This window comes from Fopius arisanus, unplaced genomic scaffold (genome assembly GCF_000806365.1).
Source record: "Fopius arisanus strain USDA-PBARC FA_bdor unplaced genomic scaffold, ASM80636v1 scaffold00034, whole genome shotgun sequence".
Classification (NCBI taxonomy): Eukaryota; Metazoa; Arthropoda; class Insecta; order Hymenoptera; family Braconidae; genus Fopius; species Fopius arisanus.
Window position 1 is genome coordinate 831,518 of NW_011887773.1, and position 24,875 is coordinate 856,392.

Below are 24,875 nucleotides of genomic sequence, written 5' to 3' on the forward strand. Positions count from 1 at the left end.
ATGAAAGTGAATCCACAAACACCATCAAATCCGGACACGTCAGTCGACAATAGGGCATGTGATCAACCTAAGTTTCCACGAGGAACAATTACTGAAAATAATATCGTTCCACCAGTTGCACGGAAGATTTTTGGTAAACCCAATGGGGTTGCAAAGGCAACAACAGGATTTTTGCGCCGCAGAAAAAACCAACAGAAGTAGCTTCTTTTTCTGTTGGATTGTGTTCACAAGGTTGATCATAGTTGACCGCAGCATCCAAGATGAATACTGCCCTTTCTAGCTTCTCTGACATTCAATAGATCATACTTATTGGAGTACAATCATTTTGTTCAATAAAAAACACTTTTTTTCACTGATGGTCGCTCAATTAAGTAAAAATAATTTTGAATTAAATCATATATGTATTGTGAGGAGGCACTTTTGGAAACTCCTCCCCTGCCCCCTAATAATTATTTATTCAGTTAGACATACCATGAGGCAACCGCGACGACGTTATAAAACCTGTCACCGTTGGCTCCCACTCCCGCGATAATCCTTCCCCTTGCCCCGCGTTTTCCCCCGCCCTACACTCGCGCCCGCAGGAAGCATCGCTGCTGGAGGAAAGGAGGAACCCCCCCACCCGCCATTCACCTCATCGCCACACTCGGGGACACTCAATGACGAGTGTCCGCGATTGACCCCGATTATCACCGATAATCGGGGAAGAAGGAGAACGAGTGATGAGACGCCATCACTCGTTATACAGCTGCCCCTGCGGAAGGAATAATTTATTTTGGAGAGAGTTTGAAGAGTTTGTTTGAACGATTTTCGAAAAGTTTTGTGCAGAGATTTTGAGATATAGTTGGATAGTATTGGAGACGTTGTTGTGAGATACTTGTGGAGGATTTGTGAAGGAGAGTGGAACTGTGTATGGAAGATTTCCACGAGACCCAGGAGTGACGAAGGTAGGAACGGCCATCATGAGGAGTTATCGTTTGGATAATTTTTGTGAAGGATTGAGGAAGCCGCCATCCCCGTGAGTACCCTTCATTATCTTTCCCGCCCCAACAAGCATCACCAAAACCCCTGCAAGATCCTCCCGCCAACGGTGAGCCTCCAGTAAAGTCTTTTTGTTGTAAATAAAGCCCCCTAATTATCATTATCATTTCATTCCGACCCCTCACTTCTCCCCCTTTTTGTTACAGAGTTGGAGTCATCCTTTCTTTTTATTGTCTAATGTTTCGGGTAACCGCAAGTTGGCTGCCCTTATCCCCCCCCCCCCCCCCGAGATATTAATTTGAAAAGGCCGAATCATATTGTTTATAATACTATTTTGTCGTTTTTGTTCTGTGTGTGAGAAATAAGTAAATACAAAGTCAGTCATACTTTAGCCCCGAGTGATCATTGAAAACCCCTCTGCCCCTTAATTTTTCAGGTCCTCCCGTGACTTCTATTATGCAAAATTTCCCGAATCTTCTGAATATCATTAATCTCGAATTATCGTACCTGTGTCGGGAATTATTATATTTAATTCCACGGCCAAGGTCACAATTGGCGCCCAACGTGGGGCCAGCCGCTGTATACGGCACACGGGGGTGTTTACTTTTTTTTGTTTTTGTAGAGGCTCACCGGCACGAATAAATCCACTGCATTCCGGAGGGGATTAGAATACGAAAATAAAATTAAAGTGAAAATTTCACACAAGAAAAAAATACTGATCTCGGGATTGAATTCATTTCCCGTTATTAGCAGGGAGTATTTAAGTCAAATTAAAAGTAAATTTTTCAGTCACTGTCAACTTTTCTGGTCCTTCTCAATTCATCCCATTTTTTTTTTCTTTCCATTGTCATTCACTTAGAAAGTGATTGAGATTTCATCTCGCCCCGATCGTCCCTGACCTTTACGGACTGACAACAAAATTGAAACACCACCTGCCCCTCGTCTCCGAATATTATTCTTTATTGTTGATGAGTTTTTGTTTGATAATTTTACTGTTGCGCTGTGCATTTGCGATAACTCGAAGGTGCCTTCTCACCGCGAATTCGTCTTGGATTTTTCCTCTGTTGTTTATTTCCCTTTTTACTCTCTTTTTATTATTGATATTACCCGTGCTGCCTGGGGCGCACAAATTGCGTTTGCTTTTTTTCTGTCTGTGCTGCCGAGTGCGCACCGCTTGCGTTTTCTTTTTTTTTATCGCGCAGTCTTTCGTGGATTTCGTTGCATTAGGGAAAAATGGAGCCCAATTTAACCATCCTTGACCCTCCCCTATCTTACCCTACAACTTCCCCCGCCCCTGTATCCACCGCCACCACCAGTACCACCATCACCACAACCACTGCTCCCATCACGAGCCATAGTATTCATCCCTCTTCACCTCCGAACCCTTTACCTGCGCTCATTGCCCAATACCACCGCGATTTGGAGCAAAAATTTGATTCCCTCACCCCTCGCGGCCAATTTATTTTATTAGATACACTGGGGATTGAAAGTCGCAGAGTGTACGACACTCTTAAGGATAGATTCGTGAGACATGAAGTTCGGCAAAAGTTTGGAGATCGTGCGGCTCCCTGAGACGAGAAAATTGACTCAATGGAGATGCCTTTCACTACCGTCGGGTTTCGAGTTGTTCCCGAATCCGATGGATCGTTTTCGTTACGCCCCTCTGGCACCCTGCGTACGGGACAAATGCTCGGAGATTATCAAGACCCCATCAGCTTCGACCAATCAACCGTGGAACCCTCTGAATCCTACCCTGTAGAACAACCACCTCCTAGCCATCGAGTCACCTTTCACGCACCCCCTCATACCAATATTACCTCAAGCCCTCTCCCTACACGCCCTACATCTCACCCCACTGTTCACTATCCTACACCACCTCCTGCTCAACCTAGACCCGTTCACCCTGGCAATTATTACTCCACTGAACCACTTACCGCTATTCCCGCACCAGTTACCACAACCCCTGCCCAACCACCCCAGATTCAACACCACAATCAATCACCTCTTTCCTCTACCTACAGCCCCCCACACAAACCACCACTATCCCAGATTACCTCACCGAATTTCCCCAGACCCGCTTACAAGATACGTATTGCGCCCCCTTTCGAGAAGAAACCCAATACGACCTTCAGACGCGCGATTTGAGGGTCAGTAACCTTTCCAAGAGGGACGGAATTAGTTTTGCGGGAACTCGAAGTGAGGATCCCTACAAATTTTGAGACAGTATCACTCCGGTGCTATAAATCTAACGGGTTAACTGAGGCGGAGGCACTTCGGATTCTTCCCTCAGCCTTCAAAATAACGCCCACTCCTGGTATTTGACGGAATTGCCAAATATCAGGAGTTACGATGATTTTTAAGAGCGTTTCAGTTGATGTACTGCTTGATCAAGAAAAAAGTATATGGCAGGATATCCATCAGTGGTTCCAGGGCGTTGACGAAGACGTAGGGGACTATATTATCAGCCTCCGTAGACTGTTTGTGAGTCTTCATCCCCCTCCTTCCCTACAGCGACAATTGGGCATTCTTAAATCACAATTAAATCCGGTCTATTTTAAAGAAATGGGTCGCGACAGATGTACTACAATGGAACAATTGATCGAGGTCGCTAGGTTAGTCCACAGAACTCTATCAGACACACTCTATAGATATTCCTCGGCGATCCATACCGCTTCATCTGCGCCTCGTCGTAACAACACCAGAAATCGTAACCTTCCCGATACTGATTCTCCCCAAAATCATGCCCTCGGCGCCCAACCCTTTCGTGCAGATAACGTCCCCCCTGAACAATATTCCAGGAATCCCTATCTCCCTCCCCCAGATGACACAACCAACCCCGACGTAACGCATCCCCCAGACAGATGAGCAGTAATTTCAGATCTAATTCTCCTCAAGACAACAAACGTACGCCGAAGTGACCGAGCGAACCTCCCCCCGTCTCAATTCACCCTCTCCACGTCACATCCCACCCCTTATGAGTATTCCACCACCCGTACATTCAAAACCACCCCCATACCCAAAATACCCCAACTGTTTCCGTTGCCACCAACCTGGACATTTCGCCCGAGAGTGCCCCCTCAACCCATACGCCCAACAAGCCTTTTCTCCACAAGCACCTTCTAACCCACCACAACAGAACCAACCTTCCTGATACTACCCTAACGCTCGCCTTACGCAGTCCTACCCCCGACCATCCTATGGAACATATCAAAATCCGGGAAACTAAGAAGCGGGGGTGTTAAACCCACACCACCCCCGCGAAATCCTCGATTGGTATTACGCCCGTATTATCATACCCAACCAGTTCCCAAGAGAAACCCCGTACGGCCCATTTCCGATTCCAAAAACTCACCCTGTCCTGAGCCCATTTCCCGTACACACCCCCAAGCATCCCTGACAATCGTATCTCCTACCCTTGAACCTACTCCTGCCACGAATTTACTTCCCCCCGTAGCACCACCGATCCCACCCCGAAGTATTTCCCCAGCCCCCTCTCCCAGTACCCTCCAGGATATTCCCCCCATACAAGAAATATTCTCAACAGACCTCAGCCCCACCGTACTACCCGCAAGTATCGCTGAAACCCCTGTCCGTTCTTCCCTCAGGACTGACCCCATTCCTGACGAGAGCCCCAAGTTATTTACGGTCACCTTAAATGACCATATCAACCCCGACTATATCGACTACGAAGACTTCCTTACCCTTCCCTATGACCAACCCCTAGAACACCGCAAATTCGTCGAAATAAAATTGGGAATACACTCGCTCCGCACCCTGATCAACTCAGGGGCAAACCGATCATTCATCAGCAGCCAGACCGGAGTGGATCTTGACAAATACGCCATCGCAATCGGGGAAGAATTCGTCCTGAGAAATGGCGAACCAGTCCCACTAGCCGGGTGCGCTATCATGAGACTAGCCTATTCCGAACAGGTTCAACTCGTCCCTTTTAGATTAGCAAACGCCCTCGCCTTCGATTGCATTCTCGGAATGGACGCCCTCAGAGCTCTAGAGTTTACCCTCGATTGCGGAGAATTCCAAAATTCCGATAGCCATTCCCTCGAGCTCACTGCACAACCCATTAGCGTATGGTATACCTCAGACGGTGAAGGTCCCTGACGACGATCCCTTAATTTAACCAATCCTCCCCCCTGTGACTTAGCCCAATTAGCCATCGTCCCCGAAGATCAGTTGAAAACCCTCCGCGAAGAATCCAAAAGTTGGATAAATCCAGCCCCCGAAATTGCCTCCGTTTGTCCCTTGTTAATGCATATCGATACCCAAGATCATCCCCCTATCCGTGGCGCTACCCGTAGATATGCCCCCACATTTTAAAAGCCGCGCAATTATTGAAAGAAGGTATAATTGAACATTCACAAAGTGATTGGTGTCGTTGGCCCGTGTTAGTTAGAAAACCCGATAATAATTACCGTTTATGTTTCGATTACCGCCCCTTTAACGCCGTGACCAAGCACCTCGCCCTCCCTATGTAAAGTTTAGAGGATTTATTGGATTGTGCCCACGGTGCGGTTTACGTCACCAAAGTTGACGTGAGCCCAACGTTGCCCCATATTCTCCTCGACGACGACAGTAAAGAAAAGACTGCTTTCGCCATCCCTGGACTTCCCCCCGGACTATTTCAATACAAACGGATGCCCTTTGGACTGAAGAACGGCCCCGCAATGTTTCAGTTACTGACGGACATGATCATGCCCTACCAATGGTCTAACAACGTACGTAAATACGCCGAAGACTTTTTGATTTTCACCGTATCCGTACCCGCACCCGTAACATATGGCTTATCGCCCAATTAATTAAGAAATTCCAGGACAATAACCTGACCATCAACGAGGACAAATGTGACTTTTTATGCGACCGATTAGAATTTTTAGGATACCTCTTAACCCCGAATGGATTAGAAGCAGACCCTAATAATATTGCCTCCATTACAGATTACCCTCCCCCTACGAATGTCAAGGAATTATAACGGTTTCTTGGCATGGTCGGGTGGTATTCCCGATTTTTGCCCTCCCTCTCCGACGACAAAATCCCCTTGCTCGGACTGATCAGAAAAAATGTAACGTGGACATGGACGGACGAGCACCAAACTGCATTTAACAAATTGAAGACCTTTCTCACCACAACCCCCGTTTTAGCCCGCCCCGATTTTTCTAAACCCTTTACCCTTCAGACGGACGCAAGTGACATGGCGATAGGAGCGGTGTTGATACAGGAATCGGAGTTTGGATGGCCATGGACTAGACAGACCAATATATTTCGCCACTAGAGTCTTGACCCCCGCCGAACGCAACTATACTGTGACCGAAAGAGAATATTTGGCAGTATTATGGGCCACGTGTAAGTTTCGCCCCTACATTGAAGGGGGGAAATTTACAGTGATCACAGACCACTCGAGTTTAAAATGGTTGTTCAATTTGAAAAACCCGACCGGTTGAGTGGCCCGGTGGGCTTTGGAACTGCAAAACGACGACTTGACAATCGTCCACCTAAAAGGCTCCCTCCACACCGTCCCTGACGCCCTCTCTCGTCTTTGCCCCAATGCCCTCACCGTTCTCGCGTTAATTAATTCCTCCCCTGACAGGTGGTACCAGAAGAAGAAACTAGACGTACTACACAACCCCCACAAGTACCCCGACTGGACCGTAGATGATGACGTTTTATACTTCCTTCGCCCCTGTCCCCAGATCGACCCCACTGTCCCTGACCTGAATCGATGGAAGACGGTTCTACCCCCGGGACTAAGACACGAGACAATACGCGACGCACACGACAGCCCCTACGCAGCCCATGGTGGACTAGCTAAAACGTATCACCGCGTAGCCCTGTATTTTTACTGGCCCGGAATTTATCGCGATGTGGCGAAATTTGTCAGACCCTATCCCCAATGCCAGCGATACAAATCAATTCAGCCGAGACCCAAAGGATTGATGCTGGAGCGAACAACCTCCGAGCCCTGGTCCACCGTCGCAGGTGACATTATGGGCCCCTTCCCCCCCAGCAAAAACCAATATCGTTACCTCCTCGTGCTAGAAGATGTATTTACTCGATATGTCGAGATTAAACTCCTTAGAAAAGCCATCGCGAAAAATATTTGGAAAGTATTATATGAGCCAGTGATTTTACGCTGGGGAAAACCGCAGTTTTTCCTCAGCGACAACGGCACGGAATTTGTTGGCCTAGCGAAACCCCTAGCTCAATTAGGAATTACCCACATCACCCCCCCCCCCCCCCCTATCACCCCCAATCCAACCCCTTCGAAAGAATTAATCGCTCCCTTAAACCCATGATAGGCATTTATGCTGGCGACAATCACCGAGATCGGGATCAACATTTACCCGAGTTAGCGTTTGCCCTGCATACGTCGATTCATTCCTCCCTTGGCGTTTCACCCGCATTCCTAAATATCGGTCGCATTCCCCCACCCCCTAGTCCCTTGATCAAATCACCAAATGGTGCCGATAAACACCCTGATCCCTCTCCCACGGGCCCCGTAAAAGTGCGACTCGAGAAAATGAATTATTTCTACGATCTCGCGAGAAAGTATATGGGTGAGGCGTTCACGAAGCAAGCGGACCACTATGACGCAGGTCGACGAGATGAGATTTTCAGGCTAGGCGAATTAGTTTGAGAAGGCACCGACCCCTATCCCATGCAGCTCAGCACTTTGCAGCAAAATTAGCCCCAAAGTATGAAGGCCCCTATCACATCGTAAGCATAATTTCCCCTAGCCTATATGACCTCGAAAACCCCCGAGGCAATAGGATACACCAAATACACATCACAGACCTGAGACCCTATCATCTTCGAACCCTTTCAGATGCCAAACAGTGGGAGGGTCCCCTACGGAAGGGGGATATATGTACTCCCCCTCGGGGAGGAAGCTCCCCCGTCGAGCTACCCTTCAGCGCCCTGGAGGGAGCAAGAAGAGATGCTGGCCCAAGCCAGACAGAAAATAACGCAGGAAAGGTGGAGACTCCAGAAGCCCCAGTAGAAGCCCCAGAAGAAGCCCCTCGAGTATCCCCCCCTAGACGACGACGAGGCCGAGTCCCAAAGCGTCCCATTACCCCCATCAACAACCCCCCCGACCACCTCCCCATCGCCACCCGCCTCTCCAGACCTCATCGTCGCCCCTTGAAAGACCTCATTAGGACCCTAGTCCTCTTCCCTCTCAAGTTCGCCCAGCAATCCCGACTCGACGCCCACCACCCACACCATCGACCCCCACCACCACCGAAACCTCACCTTCCCCTCGCCTTCCCCTTCGCTCTCAAGACCGACCTTCGTCCCCGAGCCCTCCTCTCAACAATCCCCAGCCATCTCTGCCCTTATGTCCCTCCATATTCCCCGACCTAGGACCCTCCAGTCCCCCATAGCCCCCAAAAAACGACCTCCACGCATATATTTAGTGTTGCGTAAAACTCCCTGTATAGGCCAGTAAAACAAGATTCGCGTTTATACTTGATATCCCTAAAAAAGTCCTGGCAGGCTGAAATTGCATGTAAATGTAGATAAAATTCCCTTGATCATCATATCAAAAATGTGCATGCACACGTTGAGCAGAAATATGCTTAATTAATTAAGAACTAATGAAAAAATGAGGGGGAACGCCAAAAAACTGCACTGGATTGATTAATCTAATCCTATCGGAAAAATAAAAATATCCAGAGGTTGGGCTGACCCAATTTTTCAAATTTCGGGTGGAAGTAATGTTTTTAAGCCTACTATTATTTTTTAATTAATTTTTAAAGACCGTTTAACACAAAAAGATCCGAACAATCAGCTGATTGTGTATGCCCGCCCTTGGTGCGCGGGCCACTCATTGATATACGCGCTATGCGCAGAACATTCAAATGCTCTGTCACAGCGACAGTATATTTGGACGGATTAAAATAACTATAATTTATTTTTTAATTGCACACATGGACAGGAATGTGAAAGAATAGTATGTGTAGACTTCACTGTTTCAACAACTTGATAAATTTGAGACTCGAGAAGAAGAATTTATATAAGGAAATTGGATTAAAAAGGAAGGAGGATTAAACCATACAAATTAAAGATAATCAATGAATAATGAGGAAATTCTCATTGGAATATAAATAATTGAAAGTTTATTCATACAATATTCGGCAAAAGAAAAATGAACAAAAAAACAGCAATATGAAAAATTAATCATCAGATATAATTCGTAAAAATTATAACCTTATAAAATTAATAACTTGCAAAATCAAAATTCAACAATGATAACACCCCATACGTGGACGATTTGGCGCGCATAGCGCGCCATATACGCTAGTATTAAAAATTTCTCCAGGTGATGGATAAGCTGATGCATCGTAAACTTGACTTTTTATATCTTCTATGATAATATCAGCCGCAGCAGCTACAATGCGCAATCGTTCTTCCTTCTCTGTAGAAGCTCTATTCTGATACCAGGAGTCCACCAAAATTTTATATCCGGTATTTCGAAAGCACTTGCACTTCCTAGAAAGGAAGAGGGGAAGGAGCGTCGGAAAGTCCCCAAGCTCCCTCATTTATTATTCTCAAGGGAACCGGTATGACAAGAAGACGCGTTGGGGTCCAAGAAAATGCTTTTCCTTTTTTCGTCTCCCTGATAGATGCCGTAGCTCTGACCCATAAGAGACTCAACCATCGATTATCTTCGTCTCAGTTGTTCATTAATATTGAGCACGAGCTGTACTAATCTCTGTATACTTCGAAGTGAGTGTTAATATAGAGATCCTTTAGTGTACTTCTGCAAAGCAACAGGGTGCAGCCAATCGACCGACCAACTGGGACGAAGAGTTGCCAATTTTGGACAATATTAAGCTTGGTTAGCTACAAACTACCAATCTCTTCTTCATAACTCATCAACATCTAACCAAATCATCTGAGAAGTTCCGTCCAGCCGATCAAGATCATTACACCTCTAGTCAACCTGCCTACTGGACCTACCACCTGCTAAATTCTCTCAACAATCGCCAACGTCAGCACCTGGACAAGGACAACGCTACTGAAGGATTCTCGCCTATCATTTAAAACCACCATTATGAGTCAAACACTTTCGTTTCCATTTTATTTTTACACAAATTTTTTTCTTTTTTCGAATTCGTGGTAAAATCTCTAACCCCTAATCTTGGTCAGAAAAATCACTTTAAAAACCAGAATAAATACTTTTGTTCATTTTCACAATTTTGCTTGTAGGTCGTCATAGTGTGCTTCAGCCCTTTATCCCACACATTACGCTGTCAAATTAGATTCTTTTCACAATCAATAAAAAAATTGAGCGAAGCATTTCATCTTGGGAGTCATCATTTCTCTCCCTTATTCTTCGAATTTTACCTCTAGTGCCGTTACAATACTACAACAGATGAATAATTTCCGTCCTAGGGTGAAAAGCCTCCTTAGCAGCACCTGTCACCAGAGGTCATAGTTAGTCATAGTTTAGTTATATTCTATATGGTTATTGTACAATATCATTCTGTACCCACAATCTTATAATGAAATTAGAACCAGATTTCAACAATCTCCATTAGAATGAAGAAAATTAGAAGCTACTGTATTTTTCTATCATTTATTATGTTGCAAATTCGAATTCATAAACAACGATTTCAGCAATTGCAGTCAATGTTCAATTGTATTTGCTTTTTTCGTAGACACTTAAATTATTTGACTTGTCGACATTATTTGCGCACTATTAGAAGCTTCCGATAATGGCCTCACACTCTGTCGAGTCAGTCGTTTGTGAGTTCCACCCCGGGGCTCACGTAGGAGCTCAATTACTGGCACATTCGATTGGGACTTTTCAATTCTAATACCGTTCGTTAACGATATATTATCAGAATCCTCATCATCGCTAGAATTCCCGTCATTCTGCATAAGATGATGTCTTTTCTTTCTATTCATTGACGATCTTGCTCCGGTTTTGGTGGTAATTTCATTGGTTTCGCTTGTGGGGTCGTCGATCTGACGTTGTTCTCTGAGGGTTTCATTTTTTATCATGATAGTTTGAGTGATGGAGGACTTTGCATTGGATTGTTTGGGGGGTGATTTCAAATGGCTTCTCCTAATGATTCGGTTGGTCTTTCTTGGTCTTGCGTCTCTTCTAGATAATAAGTCATTTTCGCTTCTGGCACGTTTAGGTGACCCTTTCCTCTGCATCCGTTTCTTCCGTTCCCAAACGTTTTGAGATGAAAATGAATGCGAGTGACCCAAACTGCCACTGGAAACATAATTGAGGGTGTCCAAAGATCGACCAATTCTCGTCATTTCTAGTGCTTCTTCGTAAGTAGGAGGACCCAGTAACTCTGCTGGATTGATTGTAGATAGCTGCTGTTCTGAGCGATCAGATGCTGATTGCATTTCTCTGCTTCTGAAATGAAAATAAGCAGTCTAATTTAAATATAGCGCTTTTTGACATTTTAAATTTTGGAATATTGATTATGTAAGCTTCGTTGAAGAAAATGATAAAAGCGGGGGTATCTCAATATATGTAAATGAGGATACAAATAAGGAATTATTGTGTGCATAGGTTTTACGCCTATATATCAACAATAGTCCTCCGCAAAATATTAATAAGCTTGCAGTCAGTCGCCTTTTATGGAATCAGATACGCGTAATGCGTGGAAATATTGATGGCATAACAATTCAACTGTGATGATACGAGTCGTTAACGAAAAGAAACAATTTATTTCGTGTAAAAATAGATTTTTCAAATAGTTCACGTCACTTTGTAAATGAAAGGATGCGCTAGCGTCGGCCCTTCTCAATTTATTCTCAAATGAAGAAGAAAATCTGCATTTCAACTCTCTCTTTTAGGTCAGTGATGGCGAGATGTCTTAGACATTGTATATAGCCTACAAAAGGAGACTCTGAGATGAAATTCTCAAAACCAAGAAGTTGCCGTCATCTAGCCACCTCAGAAGAAGATAAGTTGGTGATGCCCTTCCCTGAGGCTTATTCACTTCCAAGCTCTATCAGTATGTAACAGAGCGCAGAAGAGAGCTCATTGCATCCGGTGATAGTCCTTTACGAGCCAGGTACTTTCCTCGTCGCTGAAATGGACCGGAATAGCAGTGAGATTGAAGCGAAGGAAGTAAGAGGTAAAGTGAGTGGGAGGGGGAAACAGGGAATTTTTCTCCCTGTTATGATTTATTTTAGGAAACGGTTGTTTCGAATGAAATCGAAAAAAAAAACAGATTCGATTTCAGAAGCAAGGAACAAATTGGAAGGAGTCACTTTCGAAAGTTCCAACAATTATGTATTCATGATAAAATGGACAATTCAGAACGGGATGTGAACCGGGGATCTTTAGCTGTTCCTGCTCGAAATTGATCAAAACCATGACAAAATCATGACAGCTTAAAATTGCCATTGGATTGGTATAAAGCCGCTTTGAAAGTTCCGATTAATAACACCCTGTTGTGATAGATTTTTTTTAAAACCCATATTTTTTCACAATTTAGGATATGTTTGCAGATTTTTAAAGCATGGTGTTTTTTTCTAGCTGTACTCTATCCAAAGCAATTAATTTATCGTATGAATTCCATGATTTAAAAGTTTTCGTTGAGGTCGGCATTTCATACGGTTAACATTATGACGCTTTCTTGGTTACACATATGAGATTGATACCGCGCTCACAGTCAGAGCACATCCAAATAGTAAAACTAAAATCTTTGAAGAGAAATCGGATGAGTAATCTCACCGATTTCTCAATTCCTCACACGCTTCGTCCCCGGAATGCATCGACTCAATGAGTTTTAAATCAGAATCAGTAAGTAACTATTGTATTTCGGCCACGGTTATCATTAAATAAAGTCATTAAATTTGGTTTCTTTTATCACTTTCTTATTATTTCCCTGATTCCGAAGATTGAAAGATTAGTGCAGATGTGCCTAGCAATTCAATGTAGACAAAAATTGTCAACCAGCCTGTATATGACCTGTGTCCCCGTCCTTTCCAGAACCGTAAAGACACTGGGCCGGCGTAATCGATTCGAGTGTTGGTTGAGCTGACACATGAAGCAAAACTCCAAGCTCCTCTTCGAGGTGTATGGCGAGGTCCTTTTCAGGGGCGTGAATTGGCTAGGTTGAGCTGTCGTGATGAAGCCATTGTGGGCCGGTCCACCGTAACTTGTGAGCTGTCAACTGTTGGACTGAGAGACCTGGGGAAGCACAGTCTGCAGGATTCTCCTTGCCCGGTACCAGTCTCCAGTGAGCATTCTGAGTGAGCTCCTGGATGAGTCATATTCGATTCTTCACATATTCCTTCCACCTTGATAAATGTGAGCTGATCCACATGAGCGTGCCCGATGAATCCGCCCAGAGATAGGTGGGAACGTGTGTGAGATTGAGTCGGTCCTGAACGTACTTGGTTAATCTTGCAAGGAGCAGAGCTGCAGACAGTTCCCACCGGAGATTGTCAGCTGTTTGAACGGAGCGACCTTATTTTTTGAGCAGACTAGAGTGATAATGCGTTGAGTTGGTTGTGGACTTTGAGGTAGACCACGGCTGACATTGCTACTTAAGATGAGTCCGAAAATCCATGGATTTCTATGACAGAATCCTTGAGCAGTGCATTGAGTTCTTCCCTGAACTGACGCCATTTGTGAGCATTTGTCGGGGAAACTGGTTCATCCCATCCCGACTTTGGCCCGTATAACCACTGGCGCTAGAAAGCGGAGTGGATCGAAGTGTTGAGCTGTTTCCGAGGGGATGATTTTCTTCGTGATTCAGTTGGTTTTAGGTTGAGTGACGGAGAACTTGAAGCTGGATGCTGGATGCTATGAAACCCTCAGGATCTTGGTGAGTGATTCTTCTATGGATCGGTGATCATGTGAAGTGATATCCGGTAAAAGAGAGTTCAGGAGAGCGGAACTGTTTCAGTGCCATTGGGCTAATGGGAAGCCACCTGACAAACAGAGCTGTGTCAGCTGATGAGCGGTCCTGAGTAGCGTTTCATTTGAGTCAGTACCCCGCAGATATCGTCAACATATTGTCCTTTCATGAGCGGTTCCACAGCCAGAGGATAGTTGGATCTTTCGTCATCAACAAGCTGTTGCAGAACACGTATGGATGGTGAGTTTCGTCCATTGGTGATGACGTCCAGAAGGATGAGGTGGCCGTAGACATTAACACGTCAATAGGTGCTGGTGTCAGAACTTCAGGATCCACGAGTTGAAGTCCATGCAGATGATCTCATGTAAGCAGTCCCGGTAAGAAAGTGAGCAAAGAAGTTGTGCGCTGACGGAGAGCATAGGCATTAACTCTAAGTTGAAAGCGAGAGTAAGTGGACTGTATTGTGGGGCAGGACGAGAGATAATGATCCGCCTTACACATGGAGCATGGATATGGCACCTTCGCCGATTGAGCAGAGCCTTAAATTGATCCGTCTTCAGGGAAAGGTTGAGTAGACTATTGAGTAGTGTTTGCGTTGGAACCTAGGATGATTTCCCCGAGCTGATCCTCGTGGATTTGGGGATGCGTGAATCTCGAGCAGTCAAGAACGTTGTCAGATCTGACAACGACAGGGATTCCTGTGACGGGCCAACCTTGAGCTCCCCAGCTTCACGAAGCTTCGGAGTGAGCTTCTGCGATGTCACATAGACAATGTCACTAATAACCGAGACATCGTGAAAATCAGTAATATGGAAATGATTTCACCCCAAAATTACGAATGCAGCTGATCACTCCTTCCCTCGCCTCCCAGAATAAAGAATAAAATTTTGAAGAACACGCAAAAGGACCACTACGATGAGTGCCAATCCTGATGCATCGATTTCGCTGAGAGAGAGAAGTTCAGCCAGCGAGACGATACTGCCTCCATCAATAATTACAACGCCAAAGCAGCGTTATCCTAGCATTGGCTACCATTTTTCTACGAAAACAATACCGTCTCTACCAGTAATTACGCCTGAACTGCGTGAGTCTATACAGACTAATTTGTGCAAACCCGTTTGCAGAAGCTGCTTACGTCGAAGCCGCGTAAGCCAGAAGAAACCAAATCAACCAGCGAAGATTCTCCTGGACTTATCAAGTCGCAGTCGTGAAAGCAGTATTCGCACGAAATTACAAATACGTGCCCGCTAACACGTTGGGGCTAATTCAGCTACAGAAAATCCAAAAATACTGAAGTAACATTCAAATTAATCACAAGATTGACTATGCAACTCACGTGGCGAATCGAGAATAAAACGAGCATCAAGTGATTCGAAACCCGAAGTGCAGGAGCAGCCGCACCGTCACCCCCGGTCAGACGGAAAATTGGATGCTTTCTTCAGGCTACTCGAACCTCTCGCTCGACAGCTTCTGATGCGACAAGTGATGATCCTGACCACCTAGATCGTCCATCGAACCACCGAGTTCGCCAACTTCACCATCACCCTGTAAGAGTCGTCTGGATCAAGAAATCCACCGATGGTAACCCCTTTTATCACTGTAGTGGAGTCTCCGAGTCTATCAACCACCAGACTGAGTCATCACTCCAAACTGCTAACCCTCCTATTTGTCGAATTTTTAATGTTCATAATGTTGTTTAATGTTTTTAATGTTCTCAAACAGTTTTAATGAGAATTTTATTTGCATCTGGAGTGAACTTCACTGGAATTTTTATTCGTAGGTAGATTTCATGAATATTGAATAATTTCTAACAATTGCGCAGCGACCAGTACTTCGTTTCGATAAGGGCAGTAGGCATTTTCAATCGTCATATACAAATGTGACATTAGAGAATTGACAAGCACTTCCTTAAATTTAATTTTATTGGTTTTATGAGAAATTAAAAAATATGGCTTTATACGTTATTAGTCATTAACAATCCATGATTGTATATTTATTGCCATCAATTGAAAAAATCTAAACCCAATCTAAACCTGTCCGCTCGAATATCATACCTTCGATGAAGCAGCAACCTTTCCCTTGCCTCCGCTCTTTCAGCCTCTCGCACCCTCAGCTCTGCCTGTCTCCTCCTCGTTTTTACAGTGTGTCCAATAGAAATCGTACTGGCAAATACCAAAAAAGCTAAAAATACTCCAAGCACAACAATAACGAACGATCTATTGCTCTCGAATCGCTTTCCCGGACTCTGCGTCCAGTATTGATTACAAGCGGTGGTCCATAAATATCCGGATTTATCATTCGGACTATGACACATTAATGTCCGAAGGGTCCTTTTCATAGGTGATTGGGTGAGATAGAGATAGATTGGTAACAGTTGATTGCAGTCACAATGCCATGGGTTGTTGTGCAATTCTATGCTGTTCAGCTCTGGATTTCTACTGAATACTTCGCTCTGGAATCCTTCTGTTAATCTATTCCCTAAAAATAAACACAGATGGTTACTTCAGTATCGGATAGTATGGTAATTCAATTATTTGCAATGTATCCAAATTGATTCGGGGCCTATAGTATTGATCGCCAAGCAGGCAGCCTTCCGTTTTCAATGAACTAGCTTGAGATACACAGGACTGCAGGATTTTGGAGTAGATGGTCCGCTCTCTTCGGAATTCAATGACAAGGCCAACCATGGATTGACCTCAATCCATCGTAATCATGTATCAGCTACTTGCTGACCAATATAGCTAACCTATCGCAGTTTTTGCCTCGAGAGCACCCGTGAAAGGGGACGTGCTTCTCAAAGCAAAGGCAATCATCCTGATGGAGGATGCTGGGGCAAAGATTCATGGTGTAGTGATGGGCGGACCAAGAACGAACCGGAAGATTTGGACACACGAGAATATGCAGGTCAGTGGCAAATATGACAGTGCGGAGAGCTACTTTCATCAACCATTGGATCACAGGCGCAAGGTCTTTGTATTCGCGGACATAGTACACCTGATAAAGTGCATAAGAAATAGACTGGAAGCACTTTTAACACAATTGACTCTTGATTCTATTCTTTATCACCCCAACTTACACCTCTTTCGATTCATTTTATACTTGGAAAGTTGTTTCCAGAAGCATTGCAATTCTACCGACCCATTTGAATTTATATTGAATGAAGTCTACGATTCAAATTGTGCCATTCCCTTGTGAAGTACATGGTTCTGAGAGGATGTTACAAATTATTCGGTATTTCACGAGGGCTAGAATGCAACAGTATTGTAACCGTATTAATCGCGAACAAGAGACGGCTAATCAATCTAAAAAAAAGCGGCCAAATGGTGTAAATCCTAAAATTCTGTTATATTCAATTTGTGTGTAAAAAACAGCCATTATTAATAGCAATAAAAATTCTATACAGAAACAATCGAACTCCTTTCATTGTGTGTCCTATCTCCCTATTCTTCACGCTTTCAAATATAATATTTCAACAGGATTGAATTTAAAGGGAAAAAAGTTGATTAGAAGTAAGAAGTGATGTGAATTAGGCCTGTGTCGAAGACAACGCTCCATTCATTTTAAATCGCTAGCCCGCGTAACCCCACCCCTACCAGGACAGACGATGCTAGCGCCGCTAAGCGGACTTGGACACTCGTGTGGGCACCGCAAAACCCATAGCCCCCCCCCCCCCCCCCATCTTCACGCTTTTCACTGAGACCGGAGAAAAGCCAGTCGATTTATTTGGTAGAGGCCAAGTGATTTACTTATCAGATACTGGTTTGTCTAAGAGGAAAAGAATTCGGCCGTCAGTATTTAGTTAAAATTCTGTAAATTTGTCTTCTACAACTCGCGCAATTGGAATTAGAGCCAATAGATGCGCCGCATTTCTTGTGTCGAAATACATATTAGTTTGTTTTGGGATTGTGTTTCGATTAGTCCTATGTAAAAAATTTTTTCCTCTCGTATACCCTTTCGGGTCTTTACCATTTGTTCCCTTCCCACCCCCCAACCCCCTGTACCGCATTTTCCGAAGGGAGGGAAAAACCTCATTCGAGGGGAAAAACCTGCCCTGTGGTACAGTCGTCCTTTTGACAGGACTAACGCTCGACAGTGAAACTGTAAGATTAGAGCGCTATAAATTTTGACCGCCGGTGCCCGGGATCGAACCCGGATCGTTGGCATGCTAGTCTAGCACTCTAACCGCACGGCCACTACCGTCGGTGAATAGTCCTATGTATTTATCTATTATGACTAGAACATTAACAGATTTTATACCCGAGAGAAAAACAGTATTTTTTTCCAACCCTTTGAATGAACAAAAAAACAGTTTAGGTTTGTAGTATATGTCCTCTCGGAATTATTCTTCCATCTGACGACAAACTGGTTATCGAAAGGCGTACTCATAAGTTGCCAATTTTATTTGTGCGATTTGGTTTCGGTATAGGTAAATATCAAGCACGTTCACACAGTCGAAACTTTTTTTGAATTGTTAAGTTGAACAGTTTAATGTATATTAATTTAATTTAATATGCCTTTAATATCTTTAAAAAGGAATGTACATGAAATTTATCACGAAATTTCATCATGAAATTCTTTTTCCTCTCATATGCAAGAAGAACCGCGAACTTCAAATTTAGGAATGTTGCTTCCTACTCACTATACTCCCATAATCATCTACTAAATTTCAATGGCTTTTACAATTCAGCAAAAAAGTTGCATTCGAAGAATAAAGTCTTCTGATCGAATCTCGATGTCATTCATCAAGGTACTGTCAACTTCGCGGGTGTTTCCGGATTGATTTTAAATAGCAATTTTTGGAACTTGTTCAGTTTAGAATGGTTTTTGGAACGGTGTTCCATTAGTGGAGCATGATATAGCGTGAGTTTTCCCACTTGTCGATTTTTGACATTCACTGTTGCAAGTAGGTCCTCACAGTGGGACAATAACGAGGATATTTACTGATGAGTTTGCAATCTTGAGGTCCATGTTGAGGAACCAGTATCACATATTTAATGCCTACAACGCGGAATAATTGTGGAATTACGGAAAAATTATTTCCTAGGTTTTTAGACATCACAGAGTCTATGTCATGTAACATTCTTAATAGTGTACTCACCTGATAAGTCGATATTTCGCAACATCGGCAAATTTTCTAAGCTACCAGTTGACAATCTGAGTATTCCATTTTCTTTTAGGATTAAAGTTTTCAAAGTTCTACTCGCCATTCCAGTTTCAAATCTTTCGAGTCGATTACCGCTCAAAATTAGGGAGTCTATTCTCCACATGTTCCTCAGACTATCCCTCGGTATGTATTCAATTAAATTAGTGGACAGATCCAGGTTGACTACAGACGCTACCAGCCTGGGAAAGTTTCTCATACCATTATGAGAAATGTTCAGGCTCTTCAATTCTATATTATCTCGAAATGCTGAGGCTGAAATGTTCTCCAAGTGATTGCCAGATAAATCCAGGTGTGCTAGTTTTGGCATGCCTATCAACGAACACGCATTTATACGTAACAATCCATTAAAACTGAGATTCAAATGAATTAATGCCCCATTTTTTACAAAAATATAGTCAGGAAGAAAGTGAATCATGTTGTGCGATAAAGTCACATGCGTCAATGATGGTAAGCCATGAATTCCTGGGCGATCTAAATTGCAGCCTGAAGCATCAAGCTTTTTGAGTGAACTGTGTTTCAAAGTTTCCTTCCTGGAAAATGAATATATTCCATTATTACAATGCCTAGTATATCATGATATAAACGACTCTAACCTAACTTTGTTCTATTAGACCAGGTCCCGGCAACCCTCAGGTAGCCGAGAACCATCCTATTATTAGGGTCAGGATGATCTCCCAATCCAAATGGGCATCTCCCAATTCAAAGTGGTGTGCGAGTCGAACAAAAATGGCTGACCCACCAGAATTATCGCAAAATTTGAATATTTAATTTTAAATATAGAATTGAAAACTTTTAGTTTGCAATGAAAAACCATGGAGAATATATCTCGGAAATGGTGTTCGGCAATTATTATGTTCCTTTCAAATATTGCAACTGCAAATGGGAAAAATAAAAATTTACTACGATCAACTTAGAAATATATTCTTGAAAATACCATTGCCGATTTTCATGTTATCTTGTTAATATTAGAAATTAAATTTGAAAACGAAAGATGAATTTTTGCATTTATGAAATGACGAAATGAATGTTGTAATTATTTCTTTCGTGAATCGTACCTTCTAACTTGTAATTTTGATGAAATCTTAGAATTGAGGACCAAAAATTTGCCGAAAAAAATTATGAATTTGAAACACAAAAAAATTGATATATTTTTAATTAATTTACTCTTGGAATGTTGCTCAATGGAAACAGTCGAAAGGTGGTAGACGTCTTCCATCATGGGTAAGGGGAAGGAACGAGAGGAGAAGCAAATAGAAAAAAAATCGTACATACAAGCTTTAGGAGCCTGGAAAAACGACCATAAGTATCATAAATCGTTTACATGGGAGAACGGTGTAAGGGGGATTTTCCCGGGGTATTTCGCCCAGGGGAATCATCCCTTACGACCAATGTCCATGCCTCTAAAGTGTCGGACGCCAGCCAGACCTTTTCGGAAGGCCTGACAAAACCGGCCCGCAGGGCCTATGCGGCTACCCGAGGGACTTTTCTGGCCGCTGGACATGCCACATGCCCAGCTAGCCTCAGTTGTGATTAGGTAGAGTGGGAGTGGTCCACCCGGAGAAACCCCAAATCCTTCTGGGCCTTTCCAGGCCCAACGTCGCCATCACTCGCGACGCTGAGCACGGTTCCTTGCGCTCTCCTCCCCTGGGAGGCCTTTCCAGGCCTCTCAGGGCGGTCCTCTTGCCCTTCAGGTATGGCTACCCGAGGCAAGATCATACTCGCCTGCGACTTCACGGGGTTCCCTGGGCCACCAGGAGGCTGATCCGACCAAGGTGGATATCTCCCATCGACCTCACGACCACCCACACTCCTGGCACGCAGTTCGCCCGTTCCCTCGCGAGCTACCGTCCCTGGCTACTCAAGATGGCGGCGCATGTCGGGTCGACAAGAGTCCTCTCGACTCCAGACCCACGGGCCACGCACTATCACCTTTTTCGTCCGGGCACAGATCACTCCGGAAACACAATGGTCGTCACCACATGCTCCGAAACGAGACATGAGATTTCACGGGAGATGCAGGAGCATCTCCCTATGCTCGCCCTAGTGATTTGCATCACTCGGACGAGGAAGGATAACTTCCCGTTGCTAAGCTGTTTCAGCCATGCGTTGTTCCAGCTAGCGAGCGGCGTTGCGGCCGCTCTAATCGAGAGCTCGCGCTCGACTGCCCGAAATCTCCTAGGGCCTTCTCCCCCTAGTCTGGATATCTCGGCGGCAACACGGTCATTCCGTTACCCGTGCCACGGCCAATCAACCCGACGGGATCCCGGGGGCACCAGTCCTCTCACCTGGCCGTTGGTCCCTAGTCTAAGTCAGTAACGCTTCGGAGTTGCTCAGTTGGACGGCCTGTACGTCGGCCCCAATACTCCCTATCACATGCTGAGACAACTCCAAATATGCGCAGTCTACTAACGTCCTCAGGGCCGACAGGGGTCGCAGTTTCCACCCAAACCGCTATGCCTTTGGCCCCTCATCGGAGGAAAGTCTTACCTGCCATCCATCCGAGAGCTGTTCGGCTCCGCTAGATGGCTATTCCGCCTCCACTGTCCATACAACAGGGTTCTTTTCTGTTACCAGGGGGATTTCAACCCGTAACGAGAAAAATCTCGTTACAACGGTTTGTTCAAATCATCATTGGTCACTAAAAGATATGTTGTTCTCTGCATTCCAAGGTGAATATTATTGAGAAGTTTAATTAAGGCAACAAGATAAGCTAATTGTGTGAGTCACGCAAAATCGTTCAATTCACTTTTTGTGCGATTACATTCTTCTTCAACAAAACGAATTATTCCCGGTAGATTATCATAAATGTTTGTCCAGTTGACATTGTTTGAATTAATTTTTGATCGTTCAATTTCATTGTTTGGACTTCTAAACAATCCACCTTCATTATATGATAGTGCATTAATGGTATGGGAACTGCCATGGCGCCCCTCACCAACAGTCACTGTGGGTCAAGTGGTGGGGTGGGAGTGACTAGAAATGCTGGGGGAACGTCAAAGTAGCTATCATACTGGAAGAAATAGAAACGCAAAATTTTAATTATTAATTGAATATATATTTTCCCAAATATAACCCCATAAATTACATACTATCCTTATAAGCTACTTACATTTTCGACACCACAACGTACAATCATAACCACGCCCGCTACATTATTTTCCAGCGGCGTGCTATTACGTGTTCCCTTCATAAATGCATTATGATATTCACGCGCTAGACGATCATGAGATATGGATCGAACAGTGAATTACGAAACGAACTTTTTAGAAATAGCCAACATAGTCATACAGTGGTGATGCTGGTGCTGGCGGATGCCGGACTTAAAGAGTTTACAGTTCTTTCGTGGCCTTGAAATGTGTCGGGGCACGGTAGGAAATAGTCTCAAGCTGTCCAAGTATCACTCTCTACCACCTCGATCGAGTGCTCTCCTGGCTGGGTGTGGCCATGTGTGCTTGCTATAATTGCAGTCGGACTCATCCAGGCCATTGGGATTTCGTCCGCTGGGTATGCACCGACTATATGATTCTGTATATACTGTAGGGCTCCAAAAATCTGTACTATATTTATCAGCAAGAAATTTCTCACCGTCTGAACCTTTTAATTCTTCTTCGCTTTATGTCAACCAGACTCTGATATGAACGACTCGACGCATAGCACATATAAAGGTTCTATGATTTAACGTACTATGTATGAGACATGACGGAAGAGCTACTGACGTAAAAGCGAAAGTGGTGATCCGGTGTGACCCGTCAAATTGATGACATCTCGGGTAAGAAGGGCAGTGATGAATTTAATTACCTGACAACCATCTGCGATTCCTCAGCCTTCAGCCTTCCTCTAAAAAATTGACGCCTAATTGGTAGGCCCCGTTCTGTAGACAGTCTTTTGGAGGGATATCATACTCGAGAACATCGCTCCGGACATTTACACCGGATCGCAGAGCATCTCTTCCGATAAGGGATGCTCCTTGCTTGAGGAATGGTAGTATTCTTCCGAAGGGACTGCCCAAGAAACTACCAATACCATGTCATTTTTTATTGGTACTACCCATGTACACACAATTTTTACCGCCATGTGCACCTGTACCTGTACCTGTATATATAAAGGGTGAAAATGTAGGCGCATAATCTGTGATTATTTGGTTCGTGTGAAATGAAGTGTCACAGTTATCATACCGTGTTCGAATGGTATTGGCGCTCCATACTCATCTCTTATATCTATTTCGATCGTTTGAAATTTCATGCATGGTAACAGGAGATGAAGAGGGGATGAAGATATCTTGATTTGCATTCCTCCCTCTTGATAATTATCAATGTCTAATTGGACAATACGCATTAGTGGGGTATGTATATCAGCGTTTATATACATATATTTACGTTTATTTCCATATATTCGATATATACATATACATACATAGTTTGAAGGAGACTTCATGATAATGACGCGCGTGTGTGACCCTATTTTCACAGCAATCAGCACATGCCCGCTGTACAGAGAAATAGCCGCCGCCATTCATCATGAATTTAACATGATTTTTCATAAATGACATCCCGTCTATACTATCCTACTAATCTGTAATACTACCGTATACGCCATGCGGATGATTCTCTTTCTCTTTACTCATGAGCTCATCACCTGTAGTGATGATCTCATCCTGTAAGACGGCGTTGGACGTGAGGCTCGCGGTTTCTCGTTCTTCTTATGTCAGCCTACTTTTGCTCTCTAATGTCAAGTAATTGTAACGACTGTCACAATTGTAACGACTGTCACAATTGTCACGACTGTAACGTGCAGGTATAGGCAAAAATGTCACAGGTCTATGCATTTCCGAGAGAGCGACATTCCACCTACCAGGTAAGTTAACCACCTCCCGTAAACTTGTGATGAAGTTTCGTGATTTATTATCTGAGTAGTACTTCATACTATTATTGCTAGGTAACACAGCAGGGAGATTATCCTAAACATGGCTCATTTTTACTGTCACGGTGCCGTATCCTGATAACTCTCCTTCGTAAAATATTCCGTCGATGTTTTCAGCCTTGATGTCTTGTAAGATATACACTAGTGGGTTACAGTAATGAGAGACAAGTCTGATTTCAGAAACTTCTTGCTTCACCCCGACTCGTATCCGTTTTGTATGATTGTGTGCGAAGACAATTTTCTGAAGAACATCCACATAGCGTTTGGTGCGGGAATATGTGGAATGTTAATTCTTTCAAAGAAGGCTGCTTTTCCATCAGAATTTCAGGTTACACGATCTCTACATTGATCTCTACATTGATCTCTACATTGATCTCTACATTGATAGTTATCCGTAACAACTCCTCGTTACCAATAAACTTTCGTAGAATATTATACACTTTTAGTACATTTCCAAATAATTTTCTCCCAATGGGAGTCTTTTTCTCATTGCTTCGATAATAAAATCTGCTATGTTTGAATTTTTGATAAGCTACCCGTTGATGCTTACCATGTCTTCTCCGTCCCAAGATACAATCTCTCTTGGCATCACTTACAGTTTGCGCAAAAGTGCTGCAGCATTCTTCCGCTATCTCTTCGGTAGAATTTCAATTATTCCTCTTAATTCAATACTCTCGTCAGTGTAATCATCTACACAACAGCTAGAAAAACGTGGTTGAATCCGCGAAGTTTGACAAAGTTCTTGGTCTTCCTTTTGAATCATCAAAAGTCTCAGTATCCATGGACAACTGATGAGAGTTGTGTATTAAACTACGATAACCCTGTAAAATTTGTTGCTATGCGTTTCATTTCTCACGTTCATCAGCGTATGAATCGCACACTAGGATTTCATTCATTTCATGATGAAGACGTGACCTGTTGTTCCCTGTGTTTGTACAGCTTTCAGCGTAATGAAACGG

At 43.9% G+C, this 24,875-nt stretch overlaps 1 protein-coding gene across 4 annotated transcripts in view; it reads right to left on the bottom strand.

Moving 5' to 3' along the window:
- Window positions 1-10,043: 10,043 nt before the first annotated feature.
- LOC105266001 (tsukushin) overlaps window positions 10,044-24,875 on the bottom strand; it is a 37,715-nt gene continuing 22,883 nt past the window's right edge. Inside the window, exons 4-7 of one of the 4 annotated variants that reach the window (XR_892120.1) lie at window positions 18,931-19,526; window positions 15,887-16,310; window positions 10,488-11,368; window positions 10,044-10,410 (exon numbers count right to left, since the gene is read on the bottom strand). Coding sequence is in view for 3 of the 4 variants with exons in the window: in XM_011303865.1 (XP_011302167.1) it covers window positions 10,657-11,368; window positions 15,887-16,310; window positions 18,931-19,526 (1,732 nt within the window). In the remaining variant the exon portion in view is untranslated. Of the gene's footprint in view, window positions 11,369-15,319; window positions 15,495-15,886; window positions 16,311-18,930; window positions 19,527-24,875 lie in introns of those variants that run through there. The other 3 variants (XM_011303865.1, XM_011303866.1, XM_011303867.1) reach the window with 3 other exon arrangements.